This window comes from Corticium candelabrum, chromosome 14 (assembly GCF_963422355.1).
Source record: "Corticium candelabrum chromosome 14, ooCorCand1.1, whole genome shotgun sequence".
Classification (NCBI taxonomy): domain Eukaryota; kingdom Metazoa; phylum Porifera; class Homoscleromorpha; order Homosclerophorida; family Plakinidae; genus Corticium; species Corticium candelabrum.
The window spans coordinates 1,310,621-1,322,929 of NC_085098.1; the positions used below are offsets into that span (position 1 = coordinate 1,310,621).

Consider the following 12,309-nt stretch of genomic DNA (forward strand, 5'->3'; position numbering starts at 1 on the left):
TCATTGCAAAGGCATTCATTACACTTGCTGGAACATCTAATCTTGTAAGTATGCGTGCAAACATGGAACTCCAACTACACAGGAGCGGACTAAATGGAAAATTTCTGTAATGCATGCCTTCAAGCTCATGCCACTCCTCAGACATCACACAGGCACATTATTATATCATCATGTAACTTCTTAAATCATGGCTACAATCAAGAAATTAAAAAACTATAGGAACTAAGCCATGGTATAATTGAATGAATTGTAGTATGTACATTACAACAACCAACATTCCAGCTACATTAAAACTTATTGTGGTGGCAATTAACAGGATACTGGAAAACTGACAAACCTTCAGATTTGTCTTTGCCAGCATCTGCTGTATACACAATAATTTAAGTTATAAGTTTCTGTATGCAAATACTTACTGTGAAGCAAGCTCTTCAAGCAGTACTTTGTAATAGCAGAGCTCAAATGCCACTCCAATGTCCTCAACATCTTTAGTTTGTTCCTCTATTAGATCCTCTAGTTGAATGACCATTTTACTCTGAGCATCAGTCTGCCAAAGAAAATATTACATTTGTATATTCAACACCATGGTGATAAATGATTTCTAGACAGTCAATCTACAATGTGTCTTATGTATGGCAAGTTCAAAACAACACAGTACTTTCATGTACAATACTTAATACTATTACATGTTTCTTCACATATATAACTCTTGACTATGGTATACATCAACACAACGGCCAATTACACCACTACTGTTTACACCACTACTGTTAAGAGCTGGTTACAAACAAAGTCTTGTTGAAACACATTGACAAGAGCTCATGCTGAGCAATACGTTCAAAAGCTCTTGTTTCATTTTGACCACACTGCAAAATGATATAATCTGTGCACTACATGTCTAACAAGTAGACACTAAGCGAGATTCTACACTACTGAAAGTCAGTCTTCTCCCTCCTCTGAACTTGAACACGTTAACTTTGATTGAAGAGGCAGCTACTAGGTAGGTTAGGCATCTCTTTCAGTTTCATCATTTGTTTCTGAGAAAAAGTACGACTATCTTCTTTCCCTTGCTGGTTGAGATATATCATCTGATGGCATTCTGAAACTTCACCAGCAGCTAGCTTCTGTGGATAGCGCATCAAAACAGCAAAACACAGTTCCAGCATGCACATATAAAAGCCAAGATGAATTCAGCTTCTAACAGTGAGTGGGAGGTACCGTACCCACTTGGATCTGCAGTCATCTCTTTCCAGTTGATAGACCTGTAGTTTTGTATTTACAGAAAAAGCTAGGGCTGTAAAAGGATCTACTTCTACAAACACTAGAACTTCCCAGGTTGGCTTATAGAATTACTCAAAATAGATGAAGCAGAAGCAATCAATACACATGCAATCAAAGCTTGGCAACCTTATTTCAGCAATTCATTTTAATCAAATGCATGGGCAAGAAGCAGCATATAAATATCTTTGTGGTTAATATCCTAGCCCTGCTTATACCAGCATTGCCCCGCCTATACTGGCATGCCGGTTAGTTATCAAACTTGGTCGCTCTACTACTAGTACTCTCTGGTAAACCTCGCTTTTACTGGCATGCAGCAAAATGCGCAAGGATACCATGACATCTTCGTCCTTATTGTTGCAGCCTTACAGTACTGTGCAGTATGGTGAAACATCACAAGATACAAACATTATATGTATTTAGTAGAAATGGCTACACAAACCATCAAAAAGCGGACAAACAAGTGTGGATGGTTGAATTCAGCACCAAATTGAGGATGTCATGACTGACTCACCATTGCAGAAAAGTATAGTGTGAGTTAGTCATGGCACCCTCAATTTGGTATAGTATTAAACCATCCACACTTGTTTTATGCTTTTTGCTGATTTGTGTAGCCATTCCTACTAAAATACATTTATAACGTTTTCGTATCTTGTTCATTCACAACATAAGCTGTTACAAATGTCAGCAGACGCGCCTGCAAGTGCCAGAGCACGCGTAGCACCACTTAGAAAATGGCAGAGGATGCGAAAATCGGGCCTCTCACACAAAATCGTGAAAGCCGTATTTTCGAACCGGTCGACAAAGAAAATTCTTCTGCCCAAGATAGTTTGCAGCAAAGAAACGTAACCAGTTCACTCGGAGAAAGTGTGCAGAATGAGAAGTTAGTCAGTGAGACAAAATTGTGGTATATTGCAAATACATTCAAAAATAAACCAAACGGTTTTAGAGGTTCAAACTTGGCACACATAGAGAAGAAGAGTAGGAGACTTCAGCAATGCTATTGGTTTTTTCAGTAATACTTTTGAGCCAAGATAGAAAGGGGGTGAGCTTATGATGTATTGACACTGCCAGCCATTCCTAGAGAGTGATCATGTGTCACTATCAATAAAATGTTGGTTATGCATGCACTGACATACATGTGCATATATAGGTAAGACTTGTTCATGTCACAATCTCAAAATGTTAGCAAACACACAATAATTTACAGTTTTTCAGCCTAATTGCTACATAAAAACAAACCTTAACAGGGTCAATCAGCACTGAATAGTTTTACAAATCATCTTGCATTTTTGTGAGGTTTTCCTTGTATACGTAACTTGTAAGTGATTATGATTTACCTTAGCCTCGAACTTCCAGATGAGAGAGAGAGAGAGAGAGAGAGAGAGAGAGAGAGAGAGAGAGAGAGAGAGAGAGAGCGCAAAGCATGCGAACTCTACTAATGATTTCAGAAGTACTTATTAAAAAGCGATGCCACAGCATTCATTTTACCTAGTTCAATAATGAGATGGATAGATACCAAGCTTTTGCATTACACAAACATATAATTTGTAAATGCCATGGGATCTCACGAACAAAGAAGAGACATCTGCCGTGATTGCGGCGATATCTTGGTGGACGGCATAAAATGACGACTCTTTGATTCTTCAGTAGAACATTAGCTAGTCTAACCGCTCGACTAGTGAGACTATTGCTCGACTAGTGAGACTATCGCTCGACCAGTCGTCACAGCTGATGGTCTAGCGACGCTGCTGTGCATATCCTGTCACTGCAAGCTTGAAAACATCAAAGAACTGAAGCTGAAACTAAACTAATACCCCATTCACATGAGCACTCGTAAGCGGGCCAGCCTGTGCTGGCACAGGTCAACACTAAATGAAATTATAGAGTGAAAGTGGGCCGAGCCGAGCCAAGCCCTGCTGGCCTTGCCCTGCTGTGCTCATGTAAATGGAGTATAAGACGCGTGCGTCCACCAGAGTCTCTATTCATGACTCTGGCGTGCACTCAGCCCCTCTGGCGTACACTTAGTGCCGAGAATTTCACACGCGCATAATCAGCATCAGTGCACTTAGCATAACCAATTACTGTTAAACCAATCAGAATTTACAACCAAAATTCCAGTTATAAGACGCTGATTGGCTTAGGCTATTTCTGAAATCATTTTAGTGCCATTCTGGTCCAGACTAGAGTTTACGTGCTCCAAGCGCACTCTGGTCTGGAAATTCGAGACTAGATTTACCTCTTCACGTATTTCCTTCACTTGTGGTGCAAGTCTACTTAGTTTGTCCAAGATCTCTGTATTGGCATCCTGCAAACGGTCAACCTCAAGGCGAGTTCTGCTTTCAGTTTGTTTCACCTAAAAAAGATTCACCTGTCTATTCGCTAAAGAAACCCTTACAAGCAAACTCACTTTCTCTTCACACCCTTTCTTAATCTCTTCAAAGTTCTCACGTGTCTTTATTTTTGTTGTTGCTTCTAATTCTTTTAACTCTCCACGCCAGTAATCAAGTTTTCCTTTTATTTTGTCTGACTCCAAAGTTGCTGACTTTGTCATCAGAGCTTCCTCCATTGCCATGTAACCATTCAATGAGTGATCAAGAGACTATGTACAATGCATATAGAAAATAACTGAATGCACTAAAAAGCCTAGCATTAACTCTACCTCATGCCCTGCTTCCAAACCAGGAACCGATGACTCCAAGTGGCCAGTTCTAATCATTACTGTCTCTTCTATAGCAGCTTTCTGAAGCTGTTCTTCTTTTAGCTGTACCTCCCAATGATCATGTTGGCGTTGCAGGTGTTCTTGTTCTAATTCCAGCTCTCGCTCCAACTTCTTATTTCTCTCTTTCAGTATCTGCAAATGAGACAAAAAATACTGTATTATTATAAACTTATATGTGATTACTTTGCAAAGTGGCAACAATCATTCACCTGATTACCTCGGCACATGAAATCAACACAAGAGGCAACACACACACACACACACACACACACACACACACACACACACACACACACACACACACACACACACACACACACACACACACACACACACACACACACACACACACACACACACACACACACACACACACACACACACACACACACCATGCACACACACACACACACCACACACACACACACACACACACACACACACACACACACACACACACACCACACACACACACACACACACACACACACATGCACACGCACATGCACGAGCACGTGCACACACACACACACACACACACACTACGACAAATAGTGCACATGTATTTAAAAAATTGTACATATTACGTATGTACAATGCCAAATACATACCTATGTATGTAAGATCCACTACTGCTACTGTACCTACTACTACTTGAAAAAACATATTAGGTACGTATAATGCTAAATACCGATGTTTGCAAGATCCACTACTGCTACTGTAACTACTACTGTACAGGTATCAATAAAAGTATCTGCATAATACACTACGACAGATGGTGTAATGTCTTTCGAACAGTGTCTTCGGCAATACCGCACACTATTCTATCTCTGAGAAGGTATTCTGTCATCGTGCCATATTCGCATCATTTGACCATAACCTTCAACATAGTCAGGTATGTATCAAATGATTCATTCATCTGTTGATTGCATTTGTTGAAACAAAATCGCTCATATGTAGTGTTGATGATATCTAGCAGATGATTTTGCAGAACTACATCCAGGTCTCTTCTAGTTTCCTCTGATTCAAAATGAAGAGTATTGTAGCTCCACTGCTTCCTGTCCTACAATCATAATAAATGCGGCTAGTCAGTATTCTCTAGGTTGCTCTCTCAACCAAGACATTATTTGGTATGCATCCCACATTTGCCTCCATCTTTTCCAGTTCTCTCTCACATCCCTTTCACTCATATTAAGCACGAATGGAAGTGGTATGGTACCTTGCATTATGATCAGTGGTCTCACTTCCTCTCTTACATTTGGAAGACTTTCTTCTTTTCTCTTTGCAATGTGTACTTTCTTTGCCTTTCTGCTCTAGTAGGCTTTATCCCACTCCTGGCACCATGTAGTATAACAGCAAAGGCAACACACTACTTAACAACACAGTCAAATCACACTAGCCGGTAACCCAGGTAACCCAGTCATCACTGCTGAAATTCCCATATATCCTAACAACACACACACACACACACACACACACACACACACACACACACACACACACACACACACACACACACACACACACACACACACACACAGACACACACACACACACACACACACACACACACACACACACACACACACACACACACACACACACACACACACAGACAGACACACAACATTTTAAGTAGCGGGCCGTATTCTATAGACATATGCCAACTTCTATTATAATACCTCCCATATAACAGAGACAACATTACAATGCAAAAATTAAGCGGTGACTATAAATTATATTAATTAAACTACTAGGACGTCGATTATGAATCAGTCGTGAGTGACGATCTCAGGTTTCATTTCTGGTACCCGCTGAGGTGTAAATCATACTGTCATGTCTAGCTACCCCGTAAATATGACTCTTCGCAGTATCTATTTCCTCACTGTATTCGCAGCTTTGTTTTTAGAAAGTTCCTCTTCGGCGTCATCTAGAGCGCGGGAAGCTTCATCGCGCTGTGCTCGGCTATCAGTGATCCTACACAAATAGCACTGCTAGAGTGGGAGGACTGACTGCAAGATGGCCACACCTTTTCTCAAGCTCTTGCATCTGCTTCTGTGATTTCTCCAGCTTCAGTTGCTCATTAGCACACTCTGCTTCCTTTTTCGCCAATTCGCATCGTATCTTGGCTAGTTGGCCGTCATGTACGTGCAGTAACCTTTGTAAATCGTCGTTTTGTCGCGTCAAGGCGGTGTAGTCGTATCGGTAGGGCTCGCCGCATTCTGCGAACTGTTTCGATCGCTCCAAACACTCAGAGAACTTGTCATTTATGACCTCCAGCTCATAGCGCTGCTTGTCTCGCGGAGAAAGTGCCATTATAAATCCGTCACAAGAGAAAACGCAAGCGAATGCGCATTCGAACAGTTGGTTAATCACGTGCACATGTATGTGTCAAATTACGCCTGTTTTCATTGGTCAGTGAAGTGGGTGTAGTTGCTCTTTAGCTAAAGCATTTTTTTCAGCAACTGCATCACCGCATCACCGCATCACTGTATTTGTCCAATGGCAGACCAACAGCAGAATGGTTTGGACTTGTCGTTTATGAAGGAATTTGAGGCTATCAGTCGCGGGCCTCCAAATCAGACGTTGCGTCGTCTCAATGACGAAATGCAGAAACTCATGGGCTATTTCCAACCTGCAGATAGAAAGGCAAAGTGGCAGCTTTATTTGGAAGCACGAAATGAAAGCGCTCGCCTAAAGGTTACAATTGATCAGAAGCAGAGCGAAATAAGAGAATATCAAGATGAATTGAGGGAAGCGGAACAACGGCGCACCGCTGTGTCTCAAAAACTCAAAGTGAACGAACTGACCGCGAAACGCTTGGAAGAAACGTACGTGCTTTTTTGTAGAATCTCTGTCAACAAATCACGTAAATTTAGGACGTGTGGAACTGCAGGTTGACCAAAGAAGAGGTCTTGACTAATGAAGCCCGTCTATCTCTGGCCTCCTGTCAACAAGCCTTAGCCAGAGAGAAGGACAAGTACGAGCAAGCTGAATGGCGGAAGGCTGAATTGATGCAGCAACTGGATGAGACTAAACGAGAATTGGGTGGTAAAGTTCACCAAGTTGCTGAGAGAGTGAAGGAGCAAAGTACCGAGCATTGCCAGATGATAATGCAGCTAAACACTATGCAGCAGGAAATGGAGCTGAAGAACGACTTACAACAGAGGCAGGCTATGGTAAAATGTAATGTGAATAGTGCAATCACCGTCACTGTTGTAATAACACCACTAAATAATATTGAATATTTTTTTAAATAACATTATTCTCATAAATAATAGCAACGGTAGTGAGATAGTAGTAGGGTAAGGGCGCCTAATTGGGAACGCCTACACGTACTTCCGCCTGTGTCTCAAGTTCTTTACTGAAAAACGAATCTCACTGCACCTAACGAACCATAGCGTTGAAGCTAAGCAGCTGGCACGCTAGCTATCTACCATGTTGACACAAGAGCTGCTAACGAGTGGAAGGTTCACATTACTGATATCTACGAGGCGTGTCCTAATTGGGAACAGTTCGTTTCTCGTTGACTAAGCCTTCCAAGAGAATTATAAGACTGTGATCCAGTAGTCTAATATCTTCTGTGTCATCAGAATTTTTCCAGGCATTGGAAACTTTTGGTCTTCCCTACTACGATCTTATCTAGCGCGTGCCTAAAGTAGGTCTGCTGTGTGAAAGGAAGAGAAATGACTGTCACCAATTGGGCTTGACGTGAAAGGGTCGCAGGAAAGGGTCTTACTTTTACATAATTGTGGCAAATCAATTGCAATTTCTTACAGAAACGGCATATCCATGTGAGTGAATGTGGTCAATTCCGTCCTAGAATGGCATCCTCTTGTGTAAATGATTGTCCGACGTGTAGTTCAGCTTTGCAAACGTCCATACATACAATAATATATGACTACAGCTCATACAGTAGCGTAACTTATCTATTAGTTGCACCTCCTACCAATAGATCTATACTCCAAGCGCATAGGACCCTAGACTGTCTAAGGCAAGTGTGCAAGAGGTCTTTCGTCTTGTTTTGAAGTAGCGGCAAACGTTCCTCTACATTGAGTAGTCAAATCTCGCAACCTGCAAACCTATTTACTAGAGTTCCCACAAGGACAGCGAAAGCACGCCCTGTAGGTGGAGTTTGCTATACGTTGGCTAGTCATTAGCAGTTCAAATGGCTGGAGAGCGCAATTCTGTTAGAGCGTATGCGCCAGACACGATAAAGCAAGCAATAGAGTATGTAGAAGTGCAGGGATTGTCATACCGACAAGCATCAGCAAGAGCTGGTTGTGCCGCCACCACCCTATTCAAACACAAACACCAGAGAGTCAAGTACACCAGCGTTGGACGTCCTACTGCCCTCACTCCTCTAGAAGAGAAGGTTATTGCTCGATGCATTATAAGCCTTGGAAGTTTTGGCCATCCACCAACTCGTGACATGGTTGGCAGTGTCATCAAAAAATACTTCGATGACTCTGGCATGCAGAATCCATTTCCTAGTGGCTTCCCAGGCAAGAAATGGTGGAAGAATTTTTTCACAAGATGGCCAAGTTTGAGTGAGCGAAAACCAGAGCACTTGACCATCCAGCGTGCAAAAGCAGGATCGACTGAAGTAGTGGATAAATTCTTTTCCAATCTAGAAAAGATCTTGCAAGAGGAGGGTCTCCTGACTCTACCATACAGTGAATTGGGGAGACGTCTGTGGAACTGTGATGAGACTGGACTATGTACATCTGTTACATCAAAAAAAGTAATAGTACGAAAAGGCCAAAAAGATGTCTATGAGATTGGCACGGGTTCTGGCCGTGATAACATCACAGTTCTTGCTTGTGGATCTGCGATAGGAGAATGCATCTTGCCATATGTTGTCTATAAGGCCAAGACTACAAATCCTAGCTGGATGGAAGGTGGTCCCCACGGTTGCATGTTCAGTGTCAGCAACTCAGGATGGATGGAAAGCGCTCAGTTCTCTGAATGGTTCATTCAGATGTTTTTACCAGCAACAAAGCTTCTTCGACTGACAGCTCCTGTTGTTTTACTTCTTGATGGCCATGGCTCTCATGTCATGTTAGAGCTAGTAACAGAAGCTGCAAAACAGAATACTATCATCATTTGTCTACCACCCCATACAACACACATCCTTCAACCACTAGATGTCTCTGTTTTCAAATCTGTAAAGCATGTGTGGGCACGACTTTTGAAAGAATTCAAAAGTGAAAAGTTTGAGGCTGTGGTCTCTAAACGTAGTTTTCCATCCTTGTTGAGTCAGCTGTGGAAAGAGAGCTTTTTTCCTGAGCACTTAGTAAGTGAATTTCGTGCCACTGGCATCCACCCCCTTAACAGAAGCATAATTAGAGAAGATAAGCTAAAGCCATCGGAAGCCTACTCAGGTACATCTATAGAACAACCCTTGTCAGCTACTCCTGTAACAGAACGTGTCGCAGGAATTTTTAAGAAACACTTCCAAACAATTCAAGAGACAAAAGCTAATGTGAAAGGAAGTAGATTACAACCAGGCTACTATGGTGAAGCGCTAACAAGCGAAGCAGCTATTGAAAGACTAAAGCAGTGAGAAATGCAAAAGTCAAAGGCTAAGTCTAAGTCTAAACAGCAAGTAAAGAAAACAGTAGCAAAAAGTCCTCACATTGATCAGTCTGAGAGCACATGTCAAGGCTGTGGTGCACACTATGACAAGGACACCAAACAGGAGCAGAAAAATTGGATTGGCTGCGACAAGTGCTGGAGGTGGTACCATTACCATTGTGCAAACTTGTCAACGTACCCAGACCTTGAACAGTTATGGATGTGTCCAGAATGTAGTCATTGAATTTAACAAGTAGATTACAAGACAGCATGTCGTAGCAGCGGTTCCACATGATAATAGTAGTGTAGCGAGTTTTGTTACTGCAATGTTGGATGATAGTAAAGCTGTTAGTTTTTGTTCACGCCAGTGTCTAGGTGAATTCCAGGAGCATGTGGGAATACCTTCAACAATTCATAGCCACAGTTCCTTCCAACTAGTCCGTTTGCGACGTTTCGCAACTTGTACTTGAATATCAATACAAATACCATCATGTTAGGCCCTTCAGAGTCTTGATTCTCCCTTTCTCTCTCTATCACATGCCAATCCAGCCCCTAGAGGAAATTGGAGCCTACGCTCACAGTACAAAGACAAAGAGAGCTAACGATCAATCAGTACAATACAGAATTGATGCTCTGCAATGTTGTAGCGCTGGCTTACTCCACCGCTGCACGATCGTCAAGAACTCTGCCGTTCCCAATTAGGGCACTTTGCGCAGATATCAATATCTCAACGCGCGTACTTCTAGAAGCTCTACCTAGACATTGGAAATTTTCTAGTCTGCAGTTTTCAGTTCTTGTTTAGCCTAAAAACTAAGCTTCAAGTTCATGCGCTACTCAGTGCACAGCTGTACGGCTTTCAAGTGAAACCTGCTGGAGAAGGCGGAAATGAAAGTAGGCGTTCCCAATTAGGCTCCCTTACCCTACTGACTTTAGTAGGAATTAATTAATTAAAGGTGCCCGCTCACAATTCACTGCCCACCTGCAGACACACCCACTCAACCTTGAAATCATGCCTTTACGCACACATTTATCCATTTACCAGTTTGAGATAACATGCTGTTGAACGACAAAGTGATTTATCGATCTTTTTCTTGTTGCACGTGACCCCAAGAATGGTGGAACACAGAGCACACACTAGTGCGATGGCATCTGGACAGACATCTACCATGTATGAAGTTGTAGACTAGCTTATTAGTGTACCAGCGCATACATCTGACGTGCAGTTGTTCAATTACTGTAGAAGAAACATCGCTACCAGTGCATCATCTGTCGCTACGGGTATAGACTATTTCTCAATTCTAGCCAGCTGTTGTAGCTATCATGTAAAGATAGATGCACGATCTGCATTGCCGGCGGCGTCCGGCACCTCCCCATAGCTTATTTCACACTCCGAGTTTCAGATGCCATCATGTGATGCTTTGTGCTCTACCCATTCCCGGGTCACGTGCAACTAGAAATGATCGAGAAAGCGCTTTGTCATTTGACAGCAAGCTATCTCAAGATGGTAAATGGTAAATGTGTGGATAAAGAACCTAACACATTTGTCGTCATCTTTCCTGAAATGTCAAGAACGAGGAGCAAAACTGCCGTGGCGGACAACAACACGATTCACCTTTCTCTACTGCCGTGGCGGACAACAACGCGATTCGCCTTTCTATTTATACTAGGAGTACAGGCTCTATGTCATAGAACGTGGTGCACCCATAGAACGTGGTGCACCCTTAGATGTTCCTTTGTTCTGCTTCGTTAGGACACAACTTGAAATCGTGGCACGTTGTCAAGTTTATGTGGGTGTGTCTGCGCGTGCTCGGTGAATTGTGAGTGGGCACCTTTAAGGTATGAGCATAATAGAAGGACACCACAGTGAGTGGTGGCCTGCTTCAAGAAGCTTAGCTAAGGGCTCAATTGACTTCTGGTCTGTCTGCCGGTATGTCACTATATTTGTATATATGTTTGCATGTATGTTTGTAAGCAGTGGGTCACATTCATCTGGGTTTGTTGAGCCAATCAGCAGTCTGTTTGGGACGTGGGCAATGGGTAACATAACTGCCAATCCCGCTCATAAACAATCAGCTGACGTAACAATTCCACACATAATGACAGGTGACAAATTATGTAGGAGAGCTCGGGAAACTGACGAGGAGCGCACTGTCAGGCTTCAAGCGATGACTGCACGTTTTCTGATAGGCAAACTTGTGAAACTGGAGAGGAGTGTACCGATAGGCTGTAAGCACTGTACCTCAGTTGGTTAGCAAGTTTATTATGAAATGAATACATCTGGGATCCACTACTAGGGTCACAGTTTTGAGTCTCATTGAGGGCAACTGTGACGTAATTTTCTTGTGCAAGAAACTCACCCACCAAGTGCACTTTCTTTACCCAGGAGTATGAATGAGTACCAGCATAAATGGCGGGGGAGAAGGCAGACTACTTTGAATAGGTGCAGCAGGACCCCCTGGAGGACCATCCTCATGCTGAAGGGGTTTTCCTGGGTAAACATATTCGTCCTTCTTCTCCTTCCCCTCCTCCTCCTCCTTCCCCTTCTCCTCCTCCTTCCCCTCCTCCTCCTCCTTTTTCTTTTTCAAGCACTCACTGAACAGGTCTCTACTGGACGAGCTTATGAGGCAATAGCAAGGCAAAGAATTGTGCTTTTGGATCACACAAGCAAAAGGAAGTGTATATAAGTCGTGACGTTACGCGTCATCGCAAATGCAGACATGATATGCATAGCCATG

At 42.6% G+C, this 12,309-nt stretch overlaps 3 protein-coding genes across 3 annotated transcripts in view; 2 read left to right on the forward strand and 1 right to left on the reverse strand.

Annotated features, from left to right (window-relative positions):
- The window catches only part of LOC134189647 (tropomyosin-like), a 7,358-nt gene extending 1,013 nt beyond the window's left edge, over window positions 1-6,345 (reverse strand). Inside the window, exons 1-6 of the mRNA XM_062657993.1 lie at window positions 6,027-6,345; window positions 5,884-5,974; window positions 3,938-4,129; window positions 3,686-3,877; window positions 3,515-3,631; window positions 414-544 (exon numbers count right to left, since the gene is read on the reverse strand). Coding sequence (XP_062513977.1) covers window positions 414-544; window positions 3,515-3,631; window positions 3,686-3,877; window positions 3,938-4,129; window positions 5,884-5,974; window positions 6,027-6,313 — 1,010 coding nt within the window. The 5' untranslated portion in view covers window positions 6,314-6,345. The remainder of the gene's footprint in view (window positions 1-413; window positions 545-3,514; window positions 3,632-3,685; window positions 3,878-3,937; window positions 4,130-5,883; window positions 5,975-6,026) is intronic.
- A 90-nt stretch (window positions 6,346-6,435) lies between these two features.
- LOC134189916 (uncharacterized) lies at window positions 6,436-7,643 on the forward strand. The gene is made up of 3 exons (XM_062658314.1): window positions 6,436-6,828; window positions 6,894-7,176; window positions 7,602-7,643. The coding sequence occupies exons 1-3, from the start codon at window positions 6,500-6,502 to the stop codon at window positions 7,641-7,643; spliced, it is 654 nt and encodes a 217-aa protein (XP_062514298.1). The 5' UTR covers window positions 6,436-6,499.
- A 368-nt stretch (window positions 7,644-8,011) lies between these two features.
- Window positions 8,012-9,563, forward strand: LOC134189917 (uncharacterized). The gene has a single exon (XM_062658315.1). The coding sequence runs from the start codon at window positions 8,166-8,168 to the stop codon at window positions 9,561-9,563; it is 1,398 nt and encodes a 465-aa protein (XP_062514299.1). The 5' UTR covers window positions 8,012-8,165.
- The last annotated feature ends 2,746 nt before the right edge of the window (window positions 9,564-12,309 follow it).

Bases quoted from the DNA above. Each gene is read 5' to 3' on its own strand.
- LOC134189916 (XM_062658314.1), top strand. From the start codon at position 6,500: ATGGCAGACCAACAGCAGAATGGTTTGGACTTGTCGTTTATGAAGGAA. The intron at 6,829-6,893 runs GTACGTGCTTTT...GTGGAACTGCAG, and splicing joins GCGAAACGCTTGGAAGAAAC to GTTGACCAAAGAAGAGGTCT. The intron at 7,177-7,601 runs GTAAAATGTAAT...GAATTTTTCCAG, and splicing joins TACAACAGAGGCAGGCTATG to GCATTGGAAACTTTTGGTCT.
- LOC134189917 (XM_062658315.1), top strand. From the start codon at position 8,166: ATGGCTGGAGAGCGCAATTCTGTTAGAGCGTATGCGCCAGACACGATA.